Source organism: Centroberyx gerrardi, chromosome 5, assembly GCF_048128805.1.
Source record: "Centroberyx gerrardi isolate f3 chromosome 5, fCenGer3.hap1.cur.20231027, whole genome shotgun sequence".
Lineage (NCBI taxonomy): Eukaryota > Metazoa > Chordata > Actinopteri > Beryciformes > Berycidae > Centroberyx > Centroberyx gerrardi.
This window is the reverse complement of record NC_136001.1, coordinates 30,730,745-30,758,104: the sequence shown is the minus strand read 5'-3', so window position 1 is coordinate 30,758,104 and position 27,360 is coordinate 30,730,745. Positions and strand designations below refer to the sequence as shown.

General features: G+C 43.8%; 1 protein-coding gene across 1 annotated transcript; it reads left to right on the top strand.

Annotated features, from left to right (window-relative positions):
- The first annotated feature begins 992 nt into the window (after positions 1 to 992).
- Positions 993 to 27,360, top strand: fbln2 (fibulin 2). Its single transcript, XM_071911618.2, has 14 exons — positions 993 to 1,064; positions 1,971 to 2,157; positions 4,951 to 5,160; positions 6,767 to 6,895; positions 8,570 to 8,671; positions 13,574 to 13,708; positions 15,408 to 15,545; positions 16,801 to 16,944; positions 17,713 to 17,841; positions 20,286 to 20,411; positions 21,771 to 21,887; positions 23,315 to 23,443; positions 24,418 to 24,541; positions 25,878 to 27,360. Exons 1-14 carry the CDS (start codon positions 993 to 995, stop codon positions 26,236 to 26,238), a joined length of 2,103 nt encoding a protein of 700 aa, XP_071767719.2. The 3' UTR covers positions 26,239 to 27,360.

Here is a 27,360-nt window from a genome sequence, read left to right as displayed (position 1 = left end):
CTGTCAACACGACTGTACACTTTTAGTCAGCTGTCAAAATCATAAAGAGGCGCCCGTGAGGCTGGGTGTAGTCTACCATATGTCTGACTGCTTACTGTACTCACTGCACTGTGCGGGCTCCTGTCTGTTCCACGTAGTGAGGCAGCGCAAGGCCGGGCCGGGCCATGCAGACATGGTGGATTTACAGCAGAACTGTTTTCGTTCCATAAATCTTTGCTGCTGATGTATGCATACCTGCGTGTCTCTGGGTTGCAGGTCCAGCCACTCCAGGTCCAGGTGTTTCTGCTGAAGAGCTGGTGGATAGCTGCTGTGCTGACGGCCAGCGATGGGCCGCAGGAAAACACCACTGTGACCACATGCCTCTTCAGAACGACGACAGGCACTCTATATGCAGGTAAGTCACGACGCCTCAGTTTGGAGGCAGTAAGTAATCTCATTGGTTGAGGTAAACCTCGATGGGTGGAGCCAAAAATAACACAGTAGCAAGAGCACTAGCCTTCATAATATTACCTCCTATAATTTAAGTTCACATTTTTTTTAACTTAAATGTGATATCTCAGGCACTACTTGTCCGATTTAGAGGTTCAATTTCGATTGGATGGTAACTTTTTCCCTTTGATGTCTTTTTCAGACCAGAGTTCCTTCTTTGCCATTCAAGTTTGCCAGTTCGCTAACTTGCACTTCACAAAACTGTGGTTCTTTGGCTCCGCCCACTGAGGTTTAACTCAACCAATGAGATTATTTCTGCCTCCAGAGCAGCTCTGCCTCTGAGAAATGTTTGTATAACTAAAGCTCCAATCTACCTCAATTTGTGCCGCCATTTTCCGTGCATGATTTTGTGTCAACATAATGTTCATTGTGTGGTGTATGTGCGTATATGTTTATTTGTGTGTGTGTGTGTGTGTGTGTGTGTGTGTATGTGTGTGTGTGTCAGTGTTGCTCAGAAGCAGTGCTGCTTAAGCTCCCTGAAGGAGAGACAGTGTGTATCGGGTATGACTGCAGCCAGAGGAGGAGATACTTGTGAAGTGGATGTTGAGGAGCAGTGCACAGATGACTCCTACCAGGCAAGTCCAACATCACTGCATCACCACCATGACAACTCCTTCTACAGGGTTGCTGTTTAATAGACACCCAACATAGATATTCAATTATTATTATAGAGATGTTTCTGCTTTATTAGATAGTATGCAGTGGAGAGTGACAGGAAAGATGGGACAGAGAGAAGGAAGATGATTGAACTCTAGAATAGGAACTCAGGTAGAGTATGACTCACTTTCGTTTTAAATGTTTCAAGACGACGAAACTCTACAGGATAAACAATTCAAGCCATGAGGTCCCACCCGTAGACAGCTGTCAAATACTGTAATTCCTTTGGATCTGCCATGATAATAGGGTGAAAACTGAGTTTGGCAGTGCATATTAGACTTTAAACTGTTTAAACATCCCCTGGAATGCTGCGTTGTTTTGGCCAGAGTGAGATTTCAATTTCAGATAGCTGTGCCAGCATGCAAGTTTTCATAAAGGTCAAAGAGTTTATTTGTGTTTATTGGAGAAGAGCGAGTTGGAATATTTTAGTGAAGAGCTGCCAAAACCTCCCGTTTCTATACGCATCCTTCAGACCTGTGAATACTTCCATATGGAAATGGGAGTCGTGCCTTTTGTCTCAGTGTCAGCTCAAATAGCATTCCTTGTTTCTCCAAGAGGAAGCCCGGTGGTTTGGCCCTTCAGCCAACTCTTCATGTGCTTTAGGCAGCTGAGCTGAATCATTGTTTCAGAGGGGAATTTGCAGTTTTTTGCTGCCCAGGGATGGACTAGCCCGCTTGCCTGTTTAGTTATTTCCCACCCTCCTCTGCTGTTTACTAAACAGGGCTGGCAGTGGAGGGCCATAAAGAGAGGTGGTGATTAGAGATGTAAAGTGCACCCCGGTGACAGACTCCTAATAGGCTCTGCTGTTGTGTCTGGTTGGGCAGGTGTGCTGCAGCTGCTGTGCCCTTGGCTTACGGGTGCGTAGCGAAGGACGGGGGTGCGATGCCCACCAGTACCTGGGCTACCCGTGCGGCCATGTCTTCCTCACCTGCTGCGAGGAGGAGGAGGGTATAAGCCAGCTGCTACTGAGGAGGAAGGAGAAGCCCAGGCCCACCGCCATGCCCAGGAAAGGTAACTGTACTCCACAGCAGTGCTCCACTGACATGAGCTTCCAGCATGGAAAACACATTCAGCATGCAGCCTTGTATGATTAAGTGTAAAAACAGTAGGTTGGAGTTTTAGTTATACAAACATTTCTTGGAGGCAGAACTGCTCTGGAGGCAGAAATAGTCTCATTGGTTGAGTTAAACCTCAGTGGGCGGAGCCAAAAAGCCACAGGTTTTCTAGCTAAGTAACATTAGACTAAAGCCCATTGAAAAAAACAAGAGGTAAGAGAGGAGGAAGCTAATGTTATGAAGCCTAGCGCTCTTGGTACTTGCTGAAATGAAGTCTAGCCATACTACTACTACTACAACCTATTTAGGTTAGTTTTAATTAGCCTAGCTTACTTTCAAACTAGCCATACTAGTCTATAGCTATCTCAGTAAGCTAGTTAGCTAGCCTCCCAAGATCATGAATGCTGTATGGTCATGAATATTTTGACCAGTTCCTTTTTTGCCATTCAAGTTTGCTACTTAGCAAACACCACGCACCAAAAACCTGGTTCTTAATTGTATCTCCAGAGCAGCTCTGTCTCAGAAATGTTTGTGTAAAACTCCATTCTGTGTAAAAACATGTGGTAGACCTGTGTGGCTGATGTAACCATCAACATATCTGACACCGCTTGAATATGGAATAGTCGTACGTTGAGGTATTTCTATTTCTCATTGAGGTTTATGTCACAGAGGTGGAGTATGGGCTGAGTTTGATCTTCCCAAAGACAGATGCTCAAGGTTGATTGGTCAGGTGTCACGTTACCATTCAGAGTAATGGGGAAAGATGTAGGCAAGCTGTGATGAATCAGGAGCAGATGGCAGCTCAGGCTGTTGTCTCTCTACTTGTGCCAGCAAAGTTTTCCTCTGTCTCTGATCCATCAAGTACCAAGTGCCAGTGACATTTACATCAATGGATTTTCTCGCAGTTCAGGGGTGGGATAAAAATGGCTCATTGCAAAAACATTGAAGCACAGATGAAAAATGATCCACACACTAGATTCAAGTTCCCGGTCCTTTACTAAAGCAGCATGTCAAGCAAAGGCTTTTGTCAGCTAACCCCCACTTGCCATTTGTACTTTTACTTATACCTACATTTATCTAGCACTTGGCATAAATCAGGTTGGATGTGCACACATCTGCTTGCCTATTTAATACAGTTTCCTCCAAATATGGCAAAAAAGTCAGCAGCTGGTAGGTCCATGAAAAGGGATTTGCATGTTAGTGCATTAGTCTCTATCTGTCACTCCTCTGGTGTAGGTAGGCTACTTAAACAGTATGATGGCACCATATATGCACTTGGTACCACAGAGACCCATGACCAGCTCTCTAGTTGTTAGGTCCAGACAGACAGTGTGCAATTACAGTGCCATGCCACTAAGGTTTGTAGGATAATCAGCTACAGTGGTCGTCCGATTATGAGGCTTGTTGTACCCAAGTATGGTGGTGAGGTAAGGTCAGTTTCCCCACTGACTCAGCCTGTTATTTCACTCGCGACATCAGAGGAAATCTTCATAATCCCGCCTTTTAATGGGCTCTGTTCTAACCATCGACTGCAGCTCATTTTCTTGAACTTTAAAGAGGAAATTTGATTTGAATGATGTCATCCTGAACTGAGCGTCAATTAACCTGCTGAAAGCTGTGCAAGGTTTAGGACCTGTAAAAGTTGTGCAAGCTCTCTCTCTATCTCTCTCTCTCTCTCTCTCTCTCTCTCTCTCTCTCTCTGGATGCTTCAAGGCATCAGCCTTAGCTTAGAGTGTTTTATGGATGAAAAAATGGATGAGATGCACTGTAATTATTTCCATGGGGGATATGTTTTCAGTCTTATGACTCACCGCCTTTTAATTAAAACAGGAAACATTTAATCTCCCCTGCTCCTCTGAATTTAAACCCCAGGTAATGACTGTGAGAAATATTTACCTAAAGCCAATAGCTGGACCCGTTACTGCTGTTTACTTTGTAACTTACGGCTTTCACCTCATAATGTAGAGTATGGGAGTGTCTGTGGTGCATTAAGGCTGTGATGCATGAGTCTATGTTTTGGGGCAATATAGATGGGCAACATTCCAAATAACAGGAAACGAAGTGAAATGGATCAAAAACGCCTCTTGGCAACAAGTTCCTATGTAATTACTGTAACATTGTTGCTGAGGTATCTCCTTAGGCTGTGTTGCCCATCAGTACCGCCCAAAAAGTTGCCTTGTGTATCTTCTGCTGAGTTCCAACTTGCACTCTAGACGAGAGTGAAATTGAACAAACATGATAGAAACAGTTTGATAAGGAGCAGCGGTAATAGAAGCAGTTGCTGCAGGTAGAGGAGCTCTTATATCGCGAGCTGAAAACCCATCTTTTCAATAAGTACCATGTCATCCTCTCCCCACTGAGTGATTTCCCCTCTTTACTCACTCTAATTGCTCTCTAAAAAACCCTCAGCTCTTGCTCTGTTTCTTTTCCCAGTGCTTCACTCTTACATTATTGTTCTGTGGTCGCAGGAATGCTGTAAGGCACTAAGGCCCTGACCTTTGCACTCACTTGCTATTGGTTGCTTGTAATGAAGGTGATCTTGGAGTTGAAGCTTATTCTGCTATTGCACTCACTGTAAGTCACTCCGGATAAGAGCATCAGTTAAGTACTTGAAATGTAAAGGAGGAGCAGATGTTCTATGTGTTTGAGTCAATTTCATGAGGTAAGTGTGCTGGGTAGATTATACAGGCAATCTGGTGCTGTCTCTAATTTGAGATCCCCCCCGCTCCCCCCCCCTCACTCCTTCCAGTCTCAGACAGCAAGTTCCCCAAGGAGGCCTTCTCCATCGAAGCTGTAGACGAGGCTGCCAACGCGGTGGAGGAGCAGGAGGATGTGGATGAATGTCAGCTCTACCTGGGCCAGCTGTGCCAGCACACGTGCACCAACACCTGGGGTTCATACCGGTGTGGCTGCCACCAGGGCTACATACTGCAGCAGGACGGACACTCCTGTGCACCCGGTGAGCACCGGGGACATTTGTCCCCTCAGTACGGCCTGTCAGGCGGCGGCCTCCTACAAGGCTGCCGACCGGCACGCCTCTTTCTGCAATGAGCCAGCTGCCTGACAGGCTTCCATACATTTGCTTTAGGCATCTAGCATTGTAAGCAGCCTACAATACAATATATTATTACTTGGCTGCCTGGTAGGCTAAGTTCATATCTAGCTGCCTGACAGACTGCCTCCTTATTAGTAGTGTAGATTGCAGCTTTTTCATTGGCTCAGGGCTACCATGCAGTGCAGTGTGCTCATCACTTGTGGTTGGCTCATTGCAGAAAGAGGCATGCCAGTGAGTGGTAGCCTTGTAGGAGGCCCCCGCCTGACAGGCCAAGGACAAAAGTGCATCGGGCACCAGGGTGACTCACTTTGGAGGATTGATTCTCATAAATTATACTGAAATTATACGCTTACATACATGCAGAATTCCATTCTTAACCCGGTGACTAAGTAACCTGGATTTGGGTTGACGCATGTAAGCATAAAATAATGTAAACATTTTCCAGTAGCTGAAAAGTTGGATTTTATGACCAGAGTCACCAGTTTGAATCTGTCTGACAAAATGTGGCTGGGAGGAGTGAAGAACAAACTGCTGAAGTGTTGTAATGCTACTGTCAGAGTGACCCTGAGCCAAGCATTAAACCCCCAACTGCTCCACTGGAGCTACTCAGTGACCAACAGTTTGTTATTGTATGAGTGACAAGCTGGCTGTTGCTGGAAAAGAGCATGCATGCTCAGCATACGTTCCCTGGTAAATAAAGGTGAAATATATACACATTAAATATACAGACAGTGCTTTTATATGCTGTTCCAGTGATGTCCTTCTCAAATCATTCAGAAGTGGTTCCCCCAGATAGTCTTTATCCAAATGAAAATTGCTAAAAGGCTTCATGGGTATGAATGTGATGCTGGACTGTTGACCTCCCAGCCACATAACGCTAACCACATAATGCAAACGTGGATCTGATAACAGCCTAGTCTGATAAGAATTGTTTATATATGGCTAGTCTCCTTCACATTTATTCAAATGCATGTTTACTCCAATTTGTTCGTTTCTGTGGTTATATGTCACAGATGCTTGATAGGAATTCTCTGACAGGGAATGAGGGCACCAGTGCACAATAAAACTAAAAAGTATTTTTCTCCCACTAATTTAAATACAGGCATCTTGATTTTATTGTCTTCTTTTTTTATGGTTATTTCACTATGATTATGCAGCGGTTAAACCAACAATAGATTCATCGTCATACTTATGGCACTTGAGGAAAGGCCGTTTAAACAGGCTCATCAACATTCCCAGTAACCTCAAATTAAAGGTAATTCATTCACAGAGCATGCAGCACTATTAAGGAGCAAAATGACATAAACGGCCGGGCACGCGTCAAATTCTGTCTCGCCATTACGAAACCGCTATTATGTGCAATATTACACTTTATTATCTATCTATCTATTACTTTTTTTTAAATTGGTTTCATATATCAGCAGCATGCGAGTCAACCTACAGGTTTCGTTCGCTCTTCAGTCTTTCTTAAATTGATTTTTAAGTAATTTCCTAATTCTTTTTTATCCAGTGAGTCCTGAGGAAGACAACAGAGTCAGAGAGGAGGACCGCCCTGCCTTGGTCCCAGCACCAGCCACTACTACCACCACTACTACCAGTACCACCACCACCACCCATGTTCACCTCAATCCATGTGCAGGTAATGCTAACATTACTGTTAGAGTCATTAGTTAGTAGTAGTCAGGACTGCCCAGATTTTGACCAGAGCTCCATCTTTGCCAGTTAGCTCTTGCACTTCTTTCTTTGGCTCCACCCATTGAGGTTTAACTCAACCAATGAGATCATTTTTGCCTCCAGAGCTGCTTTGGCTCTGAGAAATGTTTGGAGAAGTAAAACTCCAGTGTGCCAGTATCTCCCTAGCTCACACTGACACACCACTCCAGTAAACTGCAATTTACATAGGTGACAAACTGGAGTTATCTGCTGCTGTAATCGTTTTGCCTGTTGTGGTTGTGAAAATGAGGTAGGCCTAAGTTCAGATCAATGCCGATAGCTCTCATTTCCGAGAATGGGTGGTTTGCTGGAAGGCACTGAAATCACCAACCACAGTTAAATTAAAATGCCATATTTTGCAGGCTTTGAGATAATTGACAGAAATTGCATTAACAAAACTAAAAATGTAGCCAGTATTTAGAGATCAGCGTTTGCCATTACTAGTACGTTCATTTAGGTTTTTTTTTCCGGCATTTTCACCTTCATTAGACAAAGTGGAGAGAGACAGGAAAGCTCGAGATAGACATGCGACAAAGGTCCCGGGCCAGATTTGAAACCAGGATGTCCCCTCCACATGGCACGCGCCTTAGGCCACCGACCCACCAGGACACCCCTTCATTTAGGAATATGAAAAAGATGTGATTTATGGATTCTTGGCCCTGATATTTGCCTCCCACTGTGATATTCTTCAGCGGATCCTCCCTAGGCTAAGGACTTATGTGCTACAGCTTTATGTGTAATGAGTGATGAGAGTGATTTGGGGTTTAGAGCGTGTTTCATATAAGGCTGTGGAGCACAATTCACGAGCAGTCAGTGCGTCCTCTGCTGCTCTCCCCGGTGTCTCCACTCTGTGCAGAGTGTCAGGAACCCAGTAGGCCGGATACATCTGGCCGACACATCAGCTCTCCTTTTATTGAAACAAGGCAAGCAGGCTGGGCTGAGAGGGGCTGACGTGATGTGTCCGAGTGCTGCCTGACTGCCTTGGGGCGAACAAGACTCCCTTATGAGTCAAAGTGAAACAGGGACCGTTTCCTCACTTATAAACTGTTCAGTCGGAGTTTATCTGTGCGGTTCTGCAGGTTCTCCATGAGCTGAATAGGAATGGGGATCAGCAGCGCAAACCCTCGGACCGCCAGCGCCTCCGTACCGAGCCCGCTGCTTTGACTACCCAACAAAAGCCCCGCTTCTTAAAACTGCCTCTGATCGTTCATTATCAGAATGGCCCGATCGATTTATCGACCGCAGAGCTTTAGCGAGGGATGCGTCGGTGAGAAACTGTGGGGAAACAGTTCCTGGCCCATGCCTCTTTGTGACTATCGAGCTGTTAAATAGGGAGAATTGATTCACTCGTGTTGAATGAGGTAGCTCATGAGAGGCTTGTTTCAGTGGGGAGTGATGATCAGAGCGAGGGGGGGAGAGGGCGGGGTCCGGAGGAGCCTCGGGGAGCGCGACAACAGGGCAATGAATTACCAGGATGGGACAGAAACAGAATGAGGATGGGATATTTAAGACATTGCAACTGACTGACTGTCCCAGAGGTATAGATGTGTGGAATTTGGAGATGAATGTGATCATGCTGCTTGTATTTTGTCCCTTCTAGGAAACGGCCCTTGCAGTCAGCAGTGTTCGGCGGTGGCAGGCCAGGCGCGCTGCTCCTGCTTCCCGGGCTTCTCGCTGATGGCAGATGGACGCATGTGTGAAGGTGAGGGCCACCGCTCCCTGTTGTTGTGTTAGTGTTGCCAGTAATTGGAGCGATTCACAAAGCTCTTATGTATCCCTTAAGCCGTCGCCCTCAAGCTGGGTTTGCACAAGGTAACAAACAACCCCCCACCACCAACAACACTGCCGCAACACGCACAAATGGACAAACACACACACATACAGCCATTGACAGCAAAACAAAAAGGCAATGGAGCACTTTGTCCAGAGATCCGGACACTTTTTTAATTGGATTCAGTCACTCATGGAGGAGGAAAATGCAGGTCTTGTGACACTTAACAATGCGTGGTCTGATTGGGCTCCGGTTTCCTGGTGGTGGAGCCTGTTGCCTAGAGCACAAGTCAACCATAGCCAATTACTCTACGGCAGCTATAGCTGCAATAACAAACACCAGCCATTACATCTGTGTACTTAGCTACCTCACTTCTTCAAGTTGCACTCAATCCGCTGATATTAGACAATCTACGTTCAGCCTCTCCCCAGAAGAAAATGTAATTGTTTCCATGCCAAAGACTATTTTCCATGAAGGGCCTTACAGTAATAAATTTGGTGCAGTAGTTAGTAAATTGATCCGTGGATTTGCTACAAGGCTAACGCTTGGCAGCGATTTTCCTTTGTAAAGATGTGATATATGGTCCACCTCCTGGAATTCAATACACACCAGCTCAATAATTCTCGCTTGTCCAAATTCCTTCCTGCCCCAAATTGCACTGTTTAACAAGAAAGAAACCATCACTGAAATAGTCAAGAAGGAAGTCACTTATATAAACTTAATAAATAAACAATGTGATTGTATATATGCCTAGGTAAGGGCCTCGTGAGAAGCCGACCATGCTCTGATGTGCTGCTTATGTATTGAGGGCCTGTTGTGAAAAATGTATTTCATTTTAGCTGTGATAAGAATATATGTATTGTAAGTGCGGTCCTAGCTCGGTTGATTTAATCTGTCCGTCTGTCTGAAGGGATAATACTTCTGAATGCATAAGCATTGCATAAGAGTTAGTGTTTTCCCCTCCTATCACTTCATTCAGTGGGCTGGGTGAGGACTTTCTCCCATAAAGTGTTCCCACATGTTAACCTGTGGGTGGCCAACATTAGGTTTAGTCTGGAATGAAACAAAGGAAATAGCCAGAGTCAGGCTAGCCCTGCAAGATGGGGGGGACTAGACTGGGATTCATTTCAACATTTGACTCAAATGCAACTAGACTGTGACGCAAACTGGAGTGCTTGAACAGTTACTACACTGTAGATACATCATATAGACTGTGAAAACCCACAAGCATTAACACCTAGGATGTTTGCACAGTGTGTGTTGTACTGTAAAATCATCAGTTTGGGAAATGTAAGCACACCTCTCAAATATGATGGATTGATTAATCCAGTATCATGGTTACATGATATTTTAATTCACAGTTTTGCAGAGTAACTAAACCAAAGCTGATTGTCTCTGTTCCATCTGTACCTCTCCCTGTGGCTCACTCTCCACTGTGTAGATGTGAATGAATGCAAGACTGGAACACACAATTGCTCCCATGGAGATTTGTATGTGAACAGGGAAGGCTCCTTCCAGTGTGTCAGCCTGGATGGGATGTGCGAAGAGGGCTTTATACACAACATGAATAGCGAGTGTGTGGGTAAGACAGTAAAGCAGTGCTGTGGCATTATTTCTACTCATCACCAAGCTGTGAATGGATATTCTGAAGTTTCCCAGGCAAACCCACACACGCACTTACACATACACACACACACATACGCAAGGCACAGGCACACAGGCAGAGAAAGAAATTTCAAATTCAGACATCATAGTGGTTTCCAGCTCCCATGCATGCGGTTGCCATTTTCACCCTATTATGAGATTCACTCTGAGGACAAAACAAACTCCTGCGGGCACGGGTGGATTTGTTTTGCATTACTCAAAACATTGCAAGAAGATCAGCTTTCACAGTTAATTAAAAAGGACACCAATTATTACATGTTGGGAATCGTGGATGAGGCCCTGCACCAAATCGCAATCAAGGCCAGCTGCGTATCATAAGCTTTTATGGTCCTTTCTGTGGTCGAATTGCTAACATAATCTTTAGTTTTGCATGACTGGGATTCTTGGACAGCGGTATTATTCAAATCCACAAAAATTTGTGAAAGATATTAACTCTGATTGACCGCATCATTTTCAGAAATGTGGACCCACCCACTCAAACAGAGAAAAGCCTCATGGTGCTATCCACTGGCAGGCCAAAGGTCATCCCTAATGAAAAAACACTATAATATTGCTATAATATTCCTATTGGGACTTATAGTGTGTCTGGGGTACTCAGTAGTAGGTTTATAATGACCTTATTGCACTTGATGGTATATTTTATCTCCTATGGTATCACTATAATATTCCTATAGGGACTTATAGTGTGTCTGGGGTACTTAATAGTAGGTTTATAATGACCTTATTGCACTCGATGGTATATTTTATCTTTTTATCTCCTATGGTATCACTATAATATTCCTATAGGGACTTATAGTGTGTCTGTGGTACTCAATAATGAGTTTACAGTGACGTTATTGCACTTTAGCGTATTCTTTTTTTTATCTCCTATGGTATCAACATAATATCCTTATAATATTCCAATAGGGTCTTCTAGTTTTGCTGTGATATTTGTACATGTATCATTCAAAAATGTATTATAGGATCACTGTAGTTCCTTTTTGTTAGGGATACAGCCCGGTAAACTGAAAATAAGCATCTCACACATCTATACATTGAGTCCATCTGCACCTTTTGAGTGGCACATCATTCAGAATCCATCCCATGTGACTGATGATTGAGAAATAACACTCTCAGTTTATAATTCTCACAGTTTGCAACTGCCTGCCTCAAAAAGCCAAGTTAACTTCATCTACCTCAGCTTGAGGAGCTTTTTTTTTTTTTTTTTTAAATCGGTGTGAAAGAATACAACTGGGTGCATTTTCTTCATGCATTTGCCTCTATGCTTAATTGTGCTGCTTCTCAGACATCTCTCTGTGCACAGCCTCCTCTGGTCTCTTGATGAAATCCTGCCAGAACTGCTTCCTCCTTTCTCCGTACGGCTACGGCATTTGTATTTTCCAAAATAGAGTCTTAGTTTCCGCCTTGTATTGGAGCACTTCACTCCCAACAACAATGTAATCTGGCTGCCCCTGGGGAACAGTCGGGGAAGGTGGGGACCTTGAGGCAATAGACGTTTTTTTTTTCCTTCTTCTTCTTCGAATGACGCACTGGAAATAATGCTGGCCCCCAAAGCCCTGCGGTGGAAGGAGAAGGCGACTCTCTGCACACTTGGAAACGGTCCTGTCCATCCCTCGGCTTGATGGAGAGCAGGGCCACAGAGGACGGGGCGGACTCGGCGCGCGGTGTTGTTTGCCCCTGGAAATGTGCTGCCTACAATGAAGACAACAGATTCCTCCCGGTTTGGGAACAAACAGAAACATTTGCAAACGCAGCCCCAAAACAAGTGTTTGCCACTGTTGTACTTGTTATCCAGCACGAGTCACGCAGACTCTACTGGGTGTTGTGCAAAAGGGATGAAAGGGAAAATAGTTAATTGTAGTGAGCGAGACAAATGTATTTCCTGCAATTCTACAGAGGCTTCTCATAATACAATACACTATGTCCTGTGCTGTGAAAGGTGATGTTTGTGTAGTTTTTGCAAGGGGAATAACCTTGAGGGAAAAGAACTCCGGGATGTTACTCAGAAACCAGGTACATCTTGAAAACCTCAGATCAATGCTTTTCCTCCTTTCGCTCCCTCTGGGAAGGTGTTCCGAGGCTCACAGTTCATACAGATTCCCTGTAGGAAAAGCTTCGAAAGTTGAGAAAGGAATTTCAGCAAGGGACTGCCAACAGATGCATGGGCAACACAGGAGAATATATGCCTCTCTTGTTCCTCCTTTTTGTTTTTCCATCGCTGGCTCCCTCATGCAGAAGACCTTTTTGTCGGGTTCCCTGTGGAATGCGCCATATTTAGGGGTGATCTTCAAATCTGGAGGACTGCCACACACTTGCGTGCACACAAACATACAAACACACACACACACACACACACAATATCGCAGTCCAACCCCATCAGCACGTCCAGCTAATCTGCCTTGCGCTGCGATGCATGATAAGGGAATGCAGCAGTTTGATAAAGATGAGCCACAACAGAGCGAGGATGCACCGTCTCGGCATGAACCCGCCAATGTCATAAATCAACAGTGTGTGTTTACCTGGTGTAGTGCTGTTTGACTGATAAGGATTTAAGGATTTTCAACTGCATGTTTTGTTTCACCCATACAGATGAGGCAAACAAGCCTAACAAGAAAAATATCACTTAGCTTGGCCAAGATGTGATATTTTGAATTTGACTCAGGATACACAAAGCAGTCATTGTCCAAAGTTGACATAACGGCCCGCCGAATGGCACTTTAGGACAGTTTTTGTCAGGATAATGTGTTTCAGCCCGGTCCGGTGGTACTGCACCAAATAAATCTTCATTTAAAATAAGTGTCTTGGCATGGCACTCTCATGACAGTACATAAAGCAAACTGGCTGGCGATTTTCGAGCGGGCCAAAGCAAAACATGTAACTTCCCGGGTTGGCCTCACACTCCTCGAGGTAAGAATGACTTCCTTTGTTCGTTTGGCTCTGTATTTATTTGCTCGCGCCCATCTGCTGCTGACTCATTGGGCTCCATCACAGTGACAGGCGGGAAGCAGGAATGGGCCGAACGGGACGAATTACGCACAGGCCCTGTTCATCAACTAACCCTCGGCCTCACCTCCGGTACCCTCCCCTCCCTCTCTCTCTCTCTCTCTCTCTCTCTCTCTCTCTCTCTCTGTCGTTTCACACACACTCACTGCTGTTCTCCTCCTGCAGATGTGAACGAGTGCGTGACCAACACCCACAGCTGTCGGCCCAGTGAGCGCTGTGTGAACACAGTGGGCGCGTTCATATGCGAGCGGCTGGTCACTTGTCCCGCAGGCTACCAACGGCGGAACGATGTTTGTGAGGGTGAGTTCACTGTCCCTGACGTATGTCATTTAGCCAATGTACACAGCAAATATTTCCATAGTCAATGTTAATGCTGATGATGTCTACTTTAGTGTGCAGTACATGATTCTTGTAGTAAAGGAATGACAACAGAAACAACTCAAAACATGGACAATATTGCAGAACAGAGGAACAGTCCATATCTAGGACTTTACTAGTCCTTTACCCATGCAGTTCATGCTAAACATGAAGTGCAATGTCTGTCTCTTAGCAATTCAGTGAAAGTTGGAGGATCCAGCAGCAGTAATAACCAACAGAAGTTCAACACCCCTGGCACACGTTGCAGCACAGTGCAATGGATGGCCATGCATGCACTCACTATTATGGTCTTTGTCATCAGTCCCCCTGTAGTGTGGTTTCTAAATGTATCTCAGACAACCCAAAATAATTTGTCCTTAAATGGCCTCTCAGGACTTACTAGGAGCCCAGAAGCCCATGAATACAGGACTGCAGTGTACCACATTATAAATAAGTGAACACAATCAGGCTGTTGGTGTGTCTTGCTATTACTGATGGCAGACACTTGTTTTCTATGAGGCTCTGTAGCAGAAATCTTCCTCGGGGATATATTTAGGCAGCTCATTTTCATTCCCAATCCCTGGGCAGATGAGAGTACAATGCACATTAGCAACAAGAAAATTTCCCCAAAGCTTCGTAGCAGTGTGCATAAATCAGAGGAAATGTGCAGTGTTACAGATTATTTGCAATCATTTTCATTACAAGGTTCGTGTTAGAAGATGGGCATTGGTGAGTGTGTGTTCAGTTTCCCATAGCAGAGCAGTGCTGACAGTGAGTGCCACCTAGTAAAATGAATGTTTATTAAGGTCTGTGCTAACTTTGTGGCCCCACTAGTGATGTTTGGGCTTCAGCAGATAGCCAGGTTCAGTGTGTGACACGATAATCACCCTGAAAGGCAGCATGGCGTGGGTGGCAAAGCACTTTGAAGCTCTGTGGCTCGTGTCATCAGCACTTGGCACCAGGGAGGACTAATCAATGCAGCTAGATAATGAAGGTAATATTTAGCCGACCAGCTAGCAGGGGAAAAACTAATTAGTTGCATGAAAGAAAGCAGAAATCTTTGCTCTGACGTCGGAAATGTGCCCTTCTGATGATGATTGGATGAGAAAAGTCCAAATTAAGACCTCCCGCTATGTTCCCCGGGACAAATCTCGGAGGGCCTAATAAAATATGTACTCCTGAGAACTGTGCTCACGGCGCAAAGAGGCAAGAACAAATCTTACACTTAGACTCCATCCATCGCTCAAGAGATCCAATAACTGTCATTTAAGAAGTTCTGTTCAACTTCTGTTAATTACGGCAGTGACAAAAAGTTATATTTTTATGGGGGGGGGGGATTTTTTACTCGAGTTAAACACTGGCAGTTTGAAAGTTTGGGTTTCTGTGATGCTTCACATGTGTACTCTGTCCTTGAACCACAGTGCCACCTACTGTACTCTTCACTTGTGAGCTCAAACCGATATGTGCTCATATTCACTCTGTGGATAATTCTGTGGTTCATATCTGAGAGAGTTGATAGCTGGTTAACCCGCTACAATGTCTTTGGCAGGGAATGCAGTGTGGATGGATTCTGGTGTTTCAAGTTGGCTCACTGCACAGGTTGTGTTTATCCCATGAATGTGGAATCTCTCCCTTCTTACAGACATTGATGAATGTATGGTGCGGACCCATAACTGCGGTATTGGCTTTGTGTGTGAGAACACAGACGGCTCTTTCCTGTGTAACCCCAAGCATAAGTGCCTCACCGGGTTCACGCAAGACTCCCATGGCAACTGTATCGGTAAGAGATATTACTGCCCTCTACTGGCTCTGAACTTTACAACCGCAGCACTGTCATACAGCAGAGGGGTGTACAAAATAATTCAAACGACAATATATGATTATCAGATATAATAAGTAGTAGCAGCTTCAGTCCTCCTTGTCCTGCTGTCATACTGCATCCTGAACTGTGGAACTGTAATGGATACTGGACCTTTTCTTCTAGAAGGAAAGCCTCCAGTTCTTTGAGGGATGGAGGAGGTGGAAATCTACTTCCCATAAAGGTGCAGTGGTGTTTAGTGTCTAGATCTGCTGATTAGTAGATCATGAACACCAGGATGAACTCATGATGAAACCACTATTGAATGTGTATGGGGGCATTATCATCTTAGAATATGGTAACATCATGAGGGAACAGTGTTTGCACCCTAGAGTGCTCCTGGTCCTGTAAAATAACCTATTCCTTGGCCAATATACGATCATGCAAACCAATCATCAGACCTAATGACTCCGACAAGATGGCTGCCCATACCATTACAGATCCACCACTATGTTTAACAGTTGGCAACCGACATGGTAGTTTGAAGGCTTCCTTTGGCTTTCTCCAAGCGAAACACTGTCTGGAAATGTTGGTGAGCTACAATTTATAATCACAGATCCTCTTTGTTAATGCTGTCTGTGTTTGGCAATTACAATTTTCCAGACTATTTCCCTTGCCGCATTAAATAATTTTGCAAATTTTGTGATTGATGCACCTGCAATTCAGTCACTGTTTGGCCTTTGTGTAACTCTGTTAGTTGCCTCAGGTTGCATAACATAAAAGTGGTGATTATCAGACTCCTTTTAAAGATGACACATACTGCTATTTGGTATTCAACTTAATATGACTCGACTGTGTAGCTGCCTTTGTAATTGTGATTTAGTTACGTCAAAGTTAAAATCCTTTTTCATGTCATGTTTGTTATTTTGTCCACCACCTACATGACTATATGCACATATTGTATATTGATTCTATAGTATATGATCTGTTTGATCACATTGCGCCCCCAGTATTGGAACCAATATATACCAAGAAAGTGTGATTATTGCCAAGAAGTAAATACTTGACTGCATAATTGTGCAGTTGAAATTACTGGCAGAAAATAGACATAATCATGTATGAGATAGGTCTGTCAGTCAGGATTATACAGCCACCTCCCCCACAGTCACTCTCGTGTGCAACTATATTTTTTCTGCCATCTGGATGCATCTCTCTCTCTCTCTCTCTCTCTCTGCAGACATAAATGAGTGCAGTAGCCTGAGTGAACCGTGCAGCCCAGGTTTTAACTGTATCAACACAGTGGGCTCCTATACCTGCCAGCGGAAGATCGTGATGTGCGGCCAGGGCTACCAGGCCAGTCCTGATGGAGCCAAGTGTATCGGTGAGAGTTACCAGTCAAACACACAGCATGGACACAGGAGGTTGGCAACTTTGGAAAGAGATAAAGGGAATAAAAATGTTGACTCAGGCACTAGTCTAAAAACATCATCAGAAGGGAGAAAGGAGCCCAAACACCAGCCAGTTATGGCATCATGCCTCAACAATAGAACATTAAGATGGTAAAATCAAAATAAATAAATAAATAAAATGAATTGTGAAGACAAAGAAAAATTTAAGCAAACATTTCGGTCCATCAGTTTTTTTTTTTTAGGCTAGATGCTGGGGTGGGGAGCTCCTTTTCAGTTTTTGAACTTTAGAAAGATGCAAGATAGTTTTTGTCACATACGATATTTCAGGTGCAATTTTGACAAAATCTCGGGTGAATGGTGCAGCATGCCATTTAGATGTAGCATTTACAAAACTACCCTCATTTGCTCAAGTAGGGGCACTCTAGCAACAAAGTAGATATCGCTAAAGGACAAGGTGTGTGCTTGAGTGTGGAGCGAGGGTGGACCATTTGAAGTAGCTGGTGAGCATTCACATACAGCAGTGTTCAGCATGATTTGAGGGGGGAAAAAATGAGTGTTACTGTGATATAGAGAGAGAGATAGAAATAGAGAGTGAGCGTGAGAAAGAGATGTGTATGCATGTGTGTTTGTGTGTGTGTGTGTGTGTGTGGGGGTTCAGGTTTAGAGGGGGTCTAAGGAAGCCCCCCTCATCATGCTGAGACCTGGTCGTTGCTGAGGTGCTTTATCTTTCCTGTCTGTAGATACGGATGAGTGTCAGATGGGAAGCCACCGCTGTGGAGCGGGCCAGATCTGTCACAACCTCCCTGGCAGCTACCGCTGTGACTGTCAGACGGGTTACCAGTATGACGCCCTCCGCCAGGTCTGCACCGGTACGCATCGCTCTTCAAGTCTGTGACACGATGAGCAGATTGGTGTTTTACTTCTACAAACATTTTCTCGAAAGCAGAGCTGCTCTGTGGGCAGAAATGATCTCATTGGCTGAGCTAAACCTCAGTGGGCAGAGCCAAAGAACCACAGTTTTTCTGGCTAATACCGCATTCACGTCATGTGTCGGATTTAATGGAAATACCACCTGCCATCTAATATCTTGCACTTGGCGTCACAAACATTTGCCAGCGTCACATTCTTTGATGCTGGGAGTCCAAGATAATAAAAACCCAAATTATGAAAAGTGAGTACTGCAGTTTGTTTATTTTTGATTTTATGTTCATAAATATAAAATATCTTGGACATGGGCTTAAACACGTGTTAGCAACAAGATGTCATCCAATTCTTTCGGCTCTTGCGATATGATGCAAAAGCGAAACACATGTATATAACCTTTATTTAACTAGGAAGTCACATTGAGATTAAAACCTCTTTTACAAGTGAGACCTAGCCAAGACAGGGTGAAATAGCAGCATCAAACACATAACAGGACCACAACATCAAATCACAACAGCAACAATAGGTACGACAAGAATACATTACATAATACAGTGCATAAACAAAAACAAGGCAGCAATATTTAGTCATGTGTTTGTTAGTTGAAGCAACTGCAGCTAACAGTGACCACTTCCATTATTCTAAGTTTAAAATCATGTAACATTAGACTGCCCCCTAGTGAAAAAGGCAAGGGGTGAAAGAGGAGGAAGCTATATGAAGCCTGCTACTACCTGAAAAAATACAATCTAGCCATAGTGTTATCTAGGTTAGCTAGTTAGCCTAGCTGACCATCCAGGTTCAAACTGTACTAGTCTATAGCTATTAGGGATGCACCGATACCGATACCAGTATCGGTATCGGTGCATCCCTAATAGCTATAGATACCAGGCTAAAATGGAATATCGGTATCAGAGATTTTACCCAAGACTAAAATCTGATACCGAAAGCCATGAGTAACATGTAAGAAATAAAAGCAAACTGTCTTGATTTTATGCATTTGTGGCACATAGAAGCCTGTATTTCTCAAACAGTGGGAAAAACAAGGATTTTATCTCAATAATTTTGTCCATTGACCCCAAACTAAGGAAGTAAGCCTGCACTGTTCAGTAAAAGTAATGGATCGGATCGGTACTCAGTATCGGCCGATACTTAAACTTTCATACTCGTAATCGGTATCAGCATTGAAAAAGTGGCATCGGTGCATCCCTAATAGCTATATACAGTATGTAAACTAGTTAGCTAGCTGCTGACTTTCAAAGATCCTCAATGCCAGGGTCATGAATGAAAGAAAAAAGAAGTCATTGCATTTTATATTTTGATCAGAGTTCCTTCTTTGCAATTCAAGTTTGCTAGTTAGCTAACTTTCGCTCTGAAAAACTGTATCTTTTGCTCCGCCCACTAAGGTTTAATTCAGCCAATGAGATTACTTCTGCCTCCAGAGCAGCTCTGCCTCTGAGAAATGTTTGTAAATAAAACTCCAGTCTGCTGATGGGGAGGAGGAAGAACACCCAGGCTGAAATGTCATTAGACTGGGGGAAATAAGCGGCGGGCGCACTGCTAGTGGTTTAACAGTCAGACAACAGACTAATCCTGGATGCACAGTCTGGTCTTGACGACGCCTGAGGGCCTCATGCATACTAATGGTGAAACTAGTTGTCTAACTCTCTTTCTCTCTCATTCTCTCCTACCTCTCTCTCATTCTGGAAAGATCCTAACACTTCCTTATTTACCAGTTATCTTGCTTAAAACAGCATCGACCTGTTTATTAAAGACAACACGAAACGGCTTTCGGAGAGTGCCTTGCTTCCGTAATTCGACGTATTCTCCGGCTGAAACACAAAGCCGGGGCGGGACAGACTAGGGGAGGGAAGTGTTTGGGGGCGGACCATGCCAGCAAACGTGGAAAGTGACTCAGAAGAACTAGATGCTAGCCTGCGTTCCTCTTCCAACACCTGCAGAGGAGGAAGAGGGGGAAGGAGAAAGAGGAAGAAGAAGAGTATTTTGTCCTCAGTGTTGCCACTAATGCCACTTTGGAAGTTGTGAAGTTGCAGGTTTTATATGATAGGAGGGGTGGAGGGGGGGGTTGTTCAAAAATCTATGATGATAATATTGGTTGGATTTTTTATGTACGCCTACTGGTATGCGTTCAACCACCAAAATATGCTGTTTTCCAGAATGGAAAAGTTATGGCCTTTTGATATAAATATGATTAAAAAAAAATTGGCACATATTGGCGTACGTCAGGACATGGAAAGTTAGCTAACAAGGTGAAAAAAGTAATTTTGTCTTTAAACTCCCGGTCTGTGGTCGTAGGAGAATTGACAATGAGGCCTCGGTGGCCCAGAGGTATGTGTCTGTCCTCTAATAGCTCCCACTCCTCAACTGACAGATGTGAATGAGTGCTGGCGCTATCCTGGAAGGCTGTGTGCCCAGACCTGTGAAAACACCCCAGGCTCCTACCACTGCTCCTGTACAGCCGGCTTCTCCCTGGCGTTTGACGGCAAGAACTGTGAAGGTACGCCAGACTGTCTGTTTTTTTTTTTTCCAGCGTTGTGAGAATTTAAAGCAGTGTTCAGCTTAGTTTTAACATGGGGGTTATTTGGCACTGGACCGCCATGAATATAAACTAATCACCAAGATCGGATGCAGCTGGACGAGTTTGTAGCGTTCAGATTTTTACTTCCAATTCATTTGAATGAGGCCATGAAAATAGACTGAAAACTGACATTTAACACGTTGGTGAACAGATTCAACAACAGATCCTGCTGCTGTGATTTTCAACTGACTGTGGCTCCAACGTTTTAGAACATAATTTTGCCAAATAGCATTTTTATTGATAGAAGAGAACATAGCGGACGGATACCATTTAGGAGAGATAGGTTCTGTTTGGGAGACCGGATCTACTTTTATTTTTAACTAGGAATTTTGGTGTAAACCAAGAATACAAATGCAAAGTGATTTTCATGACCTCATTCAAATGAATGGGAAGTAAAAATCTGAACGTTACAAACTCGTCCAGCTGCATCTGATCTTGGTGATTCTGGTTTTCATGGCGGTCAAGTGCCAAAAAACCCCCATGTTAAAACTAAGTGGAATATTGCTTTAAATGCCACCTTGTTTAACCACCACAATATCCCTTAAGAACTTCTGGGGAAGCTTCTGGGAGAACGATGGCATCAAAAGCCCACTGCCTGCTTGGCAGAGACGTTGGAGATGGTATTGATAGCAAACCATTTCCAAGTATCTGTTATCAGCAAAAACTGTTTTTCTGTTGGAAATTAATTTATTCTCCGTCTCTGGCGTACCGGGGATGTCTGGCGGTGCGTACAATGGCTTCCTGGCCCAGGTGCAGTCTATCATCGGTGCGCTGAGGAAGCGGTTGTGCTTCAAAGAGCAAAGCTGACCAGGAGTGTGATGCACATTATTCTGGGCTCGTCACAGCCATTATTTAGGGTACTTAATCAAGCTGTGAACGTTCCTGCTCACAACCCAAAGGTGAATCCATTTTTCAGGGTTTATTTTAAGGACTTAGTGGAGCGACATGATTAGATTTTGATGAGTGCTTTTGAGATTAGTGCTTCCCAGACACTTATGGCTCTTCTTTCTCGGGGACCCAGCAGCAAACAGCATTAGAAACCATCATTGCACCTCCATAACGGCAGATCTGGTTGAGGTGGTAGTCTCCGAGATCCTGTTTTTTTTTGTTTTGTTTCTTTAAATTTAGTCTCCATCTTTGGTGCAGCAAATGTAAAAGCTTTCCTGAACTGGATATAGGCTGAATCACTGTGTTATATCAATCAGTGATAGTAGCAAAATGGACATTTATTTCTATATATATATATTTCTAATCATCTCTGTGTTTATCCTTGCTCAGATATGAATGAGTGTGACAAAAACCCCTGCAGCCAGGAATGCGCCAACATCTACGGCTCCTACCAATGCTACTGCCGCCAAGGCTTCTACTTGAAAGAGGATGGACACACCTGTGAAGGTAAATGAGAGTTTTCTCCTTTCCAGAATACCCGGTGGAGGCTTAGGGTTTGTTTTGAGCAGTTGTTCCAGTAGTATTTTTTTTTCTCAGTAGTTTTTCTTTATTGAGACAGTAGGAAGATGAGACGAGAGAGATGAAAGTTAAATGGTCCCTGTGGGGAAATTGCATCATTTGCAGCAAGAGAATCAAAGTAAAAAATCAACAAATCAAGACTGGATATGAATAGAGAGTGGAGTTTAGATTTCAATGTAATAATTAACGGTAATACAATAAATAAAGGTAGAGAGGATAAGCACTAAGCAGCATTTTCAACTTGCTACCAAGATTTTTACAGGTACAAGATTTAACCTGCTTCTACTGCATTATCATATGTAACATATAACTACATACCTATATACAGTACCTATGGCTTTTTGACATGTGCTTGCAGTGACATTATTATGTGACCTATATACCCATATACTTATACTCATCTGGGCCTGTTTTCGCATTCATTCGTATTCTCTCTTTTTAGCCTTTGTATTTTGGTTTTTATTACTCTTATGTACATTGTTTATTCATTTGTGTCCTTAGTTTAATGCTGCAATTTCCCCTTGGGGATGAATGAAGTATTATCCTATCCTGATTCACACAGATATGCAGTCCAGTTGCATCATTAACGTTGCACATTCAGACTCACAGATAGGGGCAGCATGTGTAGAGAATGTGACCTTATAAAAAGCAACTTGTGTATTATGTATCTATAATATATACAGATGTACAGGACAGTTGTGAGTCCAGTGCACTGCTCTCTTGCTTCAGCACCCTCCTAGTTGGCTGAGACTGGGGCAGCATTGCAAAACCGAGTGGCAGTTGGCATGAAGAAAAGCTACGAAGGTGGAAAGAGAGACAGATTATGGGAAACACAGTGGAGACGTTTCTGTCAGGCTTGATTTTAGGCCAGCAGGGGTAGATGTTAATCACTACACCATCCCTTGACAGGGGTTAACACATCAGAGTTTCTCGCTGAGCCGCTCTCTAAAAATAACCATGCAGGCAAACACTTTCTGGAATAACTCCTATCTCTTCAAATCAAAGGCCCAAAGAGGCTAATATTTAGCTTCTATTGATTCAAGAGATGATACATGTTTCTGTGAGTGCTGAAGCCGGATCGATGGCATCATGACTCTTGTCATCAGTCATAGATTTTATGTTGTCTTGGGTGACAGCGCCTTAAGGTAGCTTCCATCACTAATCCCGCAGACAGAGAAATACACACACACACACATGCAAAGCAACACCTTTACACTATTTTGGCTGAATAATCAAGAGAAAATGTCACACTGCATTAGTTTAGCGTGCCTTCGGCCTTCACAGAGGTTTCTGATGTGACCGATATGCTTTTGTGTGTGTGTGTGTGTGTGTGTGTGCGCGTGTCTTTTTGACAGATATTGACGAGTGCGCCCAGAGCATTGGGAACCTCTGTGCCTTCCAGTGTGTCAATGTTGCTGGCAGCTACCAGTGTGCCTGTCCTCCCCATGGCTACACCATGTCAGCCAACGGACGCACATGCAAAGGTGAGGGCCGAATGAAAATATGCCTCCTAGACACAGCAGTGGACTGTAAGACCAATAATGCTGCTGTCCACGAAGTATAACCAAATCTGAAGTGGATTTTACTGTGAATATATGCTTAGATACCAGGCATACGTCATTTTAAAGTCTGTAACTTGTTTATACCCTCAATTTCCCATATTTAGTGCCACTAAGTTAAGTAGCTTTCTGTTTTCTTTCTTTTTTCTCTGGACCAGACAGGATACTAAAGTCAATTATAAGTAAAAAAAAAAAAACGACTTGAGAATAGAGGAAGCGATTTTGGGTACATTTCATGTAGTTTTTGTCACATGCAATATATCGGAAATTACTGGCCTAATTTTGACAAAAGTAGGGAGAAAGATACATGTTAGTCAGATCCAGCATTTATAAAACGACACTGATTGTTCCTAACCTAAACAAAAGTCGAACAGTTCAATTGGATTAAGTATATGACTTCAATTGACTTCATTTTTATTGCCTTCATAAAATATTTTTTAGTAGAATTTATGTTTAAAGATATTGACAGATTCTAAATAATACTCAAAAGCAACTGAGCTGAAAATGCAGTGCAGCTCTATGAAGTCCCTGCATTTATTGTTCCTGCTAGAGACACTGGGGAAATCATCAGCCCCTTCCATGTTCATGTGTATGTAAAAAGAACGTGAAATAAAAGTAAAGCATCTTAAAAAAGCATAAAAATTGAGGAGAAAAACAATACCGCACACATCCTCAAAAGCTCAAATTGTGTTTACAGCTTTAACTATGCAGACAAAGATTGTGAGGAAGATGAAGTAATAGCAGAAGAGTTTTAACGATCATATCTCCTGTATCGATTGTGCTACTGTCTTGAAAGTTTGTGCTTAATATGTAATTCATCATCAGAAACAAGTGTGCTGCTACATATTGTTAGTGATGTTTTTTCACTGTTCATCTTTTTTTTTATTCATCTTTCCCAGATATTGACGAGTGCACTACTGGAGCCCACAACTGTTCATATGGCCAAACCTGCTATAACATCCAGGGAGGCTTCAGATGCCTCTCATTCGACTGCCCTCAGAACTACAAGAAGGTGTCAGACATGTGAGTCATGTTCTATCTCTAAATTGGATATTTCCCTCTTTTTTTTATTTGAAGAATTCCTGAATCCTCTTGAAATGGCTTGGCTCCAGCCTTGCATTTCCTCTATATGGCTCGTTTGTTTTCTGCATGAGAGAGTACAGAGTTCAGACCCGATCAAAGTACTGAGCAAAGCAGACTGCTCAGCCCAGGTCTAATCTGACTATATTATCTTGAGTTAAAGGAACATTTAGTGACCTATGAGCTTTATCGACTTCTATTGGTGACTGGCAGGAATTGCAACAACATCAGTAGAACTTATCTCCTCTTACACAAGTCTCTGCCCCTGACAATTATGCTTTGTTATTTATCTCTTTGGCTTGAGAACAAAGCTGTTTAGTCTGCGTAGCTAAAATGAGTTGCGAGATCGGGATCGAGATTGGGAGTGCCTTGAAATGCCAAAGTTTTGTTCCAAAACAGAGCTGGAAAGTGGGATTTGAAAGCCAGAAATCTCATCACCTGGCAAAGTAATTGTTATTGATCAACAACTCTATCAACCTACAGATTTATGGTAGTCATTTTGGGCTATGGGATCAGTAAAACCCTTTAAGCATTGGCCTGTACCCTGGGATTTTACCATAGAGCCTCTCTGCAGACAGTGCCTGTGCTGCAGTAATGAGAAATACTGTACATCCATGCCCTTGCTGCCCAGAAGGCCCTTGTTAACTCCGGTGAACCTATGGCAGGTATTGAGATTGGCTGGTGACCGAACACGATTCCCACCGAGCGGCGCGATGGAGCCATATGGCTTTGATCAGGCCCGCGCTTCCCGGGGCGCTCTCTGTAGTGTCGGCCGCTCTGCGCTCCAGTGGGCAGAAACAGCACACCGAGCTCGCAGTCAGCCCACGAGAGGCGTCTTATCAATCTTATCAAGAGGTATCTTATTAAGCCTCGCTGTGATGTGGCCTGGCACGGCGTGGAATGACATCTATCATTCAGAAGGAGACCTGGCAGCCGCCGACACGCCGCTAAGATCAGAATGCCTCCTGTAGAGCCTTTAGTGCCACCCCGGGATTCATTTGAATGGGTTTGGAGGCAGTGTTATATTGGCAGGGCGCGCGCAAATTTTTACGATGCAGTACATTATGCTCGGCCTCCTGCAGGCCATAAGTTCTGGTATGTGACGGATATGGGCCTATAACAAGGAGCATGGACTAGAAAAAGGTAGAAAAGCAGAACAAATTCAGCTACTTTTGTATGCTGATGGATGCTCTAAAAATGTCTTTATTGGTTCAGAATATTCTAGAAATATTTTCTTCCCTCGCTCTCTCTTTGACAATCTGGGCTTCTTGGTTTCCAGCCGCTGCGAGAGGCTCGGCTGTCCCAGCAACTCCTTAGACTGCCAGAACTCCCCGCTGAGGATCACCTACTACCAGCTCAGCTTCCAGACCAACATCGTCATCCCCGCCCAGATCTTCCGAATCGGCCCGTCGCCCGCCTACTCCGGCGACCACATCGCCATCAGCATCGCCAAGGGCAACGAGGAGGGCTACTTCAGCACGCGGAAGCTCAACGGCTTCACGGGCGCCGTCTACCTGCAGAGGCAGGTGCGCGAGCCCAAAGACTTCCTCGTCGACGTGGAGATGAAGCTGCTGCGGCAGGGGACGTTCACCACGTTCCTGGCCAGGATCTACGTCTTCATCACCGCCAGCTCTATGTGAGACCCTTCTCTTCCCCAAAGACAGACACAGACAGAGAGAGAAAGGGACTGAGAATTTCATATGGTGCTACGTTTCTCAGCTTTTTTATGCTATGTGCAAACTCCTCATGTAATGCATCCCAACATTCATATCCAAGCATCTTGATTGCAATATGTTGCCAAAGACCTTACCGCCTCCTTTTCCGTCGCACAATCTTTGACAGGCTTGCCGTATGCCAGATCTATCAAGCTGCCAGTCGTCTTGCAGACTTTCTCTGACAGGCACATTCCCCCCCAAGAACCCTTGTATTTACCAAAGTATCTTTTTTCAGCTCGAATATTGCCAGTGTAATTTGCTTCTATGCACCACCTTTTTATAGTGTTGCCTAGCCAAGCTGTGTCTCCCTATGGATTGGACAGTGGCAAGGTGCTACACAGGTCACTGCACAAGTCCGGGTCGGTGGTTGGCGCTCTGCTTTGCTCTCTTTAAGCCTCCTGCTCTTTGACCTCCCAATCTGAATGTTAATTTTCATGAGAATTATGAATTATTCATGAAAGTCTGAAAAAAAAAGAAAAAGAATAAACCTTTGCAGCACTAGAAGTCAAATCGGGGCACTTTTCACCACCCAATTTTTTTTTTATGTGGATGGAAAAATATTGCAACAGATCCTTAAAAGAGGTAATCCTCGCACATTTTTTTCAGCATTTGGTGTATATTATTTTTTTAAAAGACTTGATTTAATAAAATGTACGTGTTGAAATCCAGTGCATAACATACCAGAAAGCATTCAACCCTCCCATGGGACATGCATGGTAAAACGCAGCACTGAGAATATTAATGTTGAGTTTTTGTCGATATCGTTTCATGTGTTATATTCTTTCCCTATTACTGGACATATCATATTGTGTTACTGTGTTGTAATTATCTCAGGGCAAAATCATGCAGTCTCGTACACACCTGACAAATTCCTCCGTAGCGCACAGGAATGAATCGGTCTGCGGTTACAACTCCAGACTGTTCCTCAGTAGGCTCACACAGCATGTACAGTTTCAGCTGCCACATATCATTTACATCTATAAGCCAATCAACATACAATGACCAAACTGTTTTCATTTGCTCAATAAAAGTGCAGATTAAATTCTA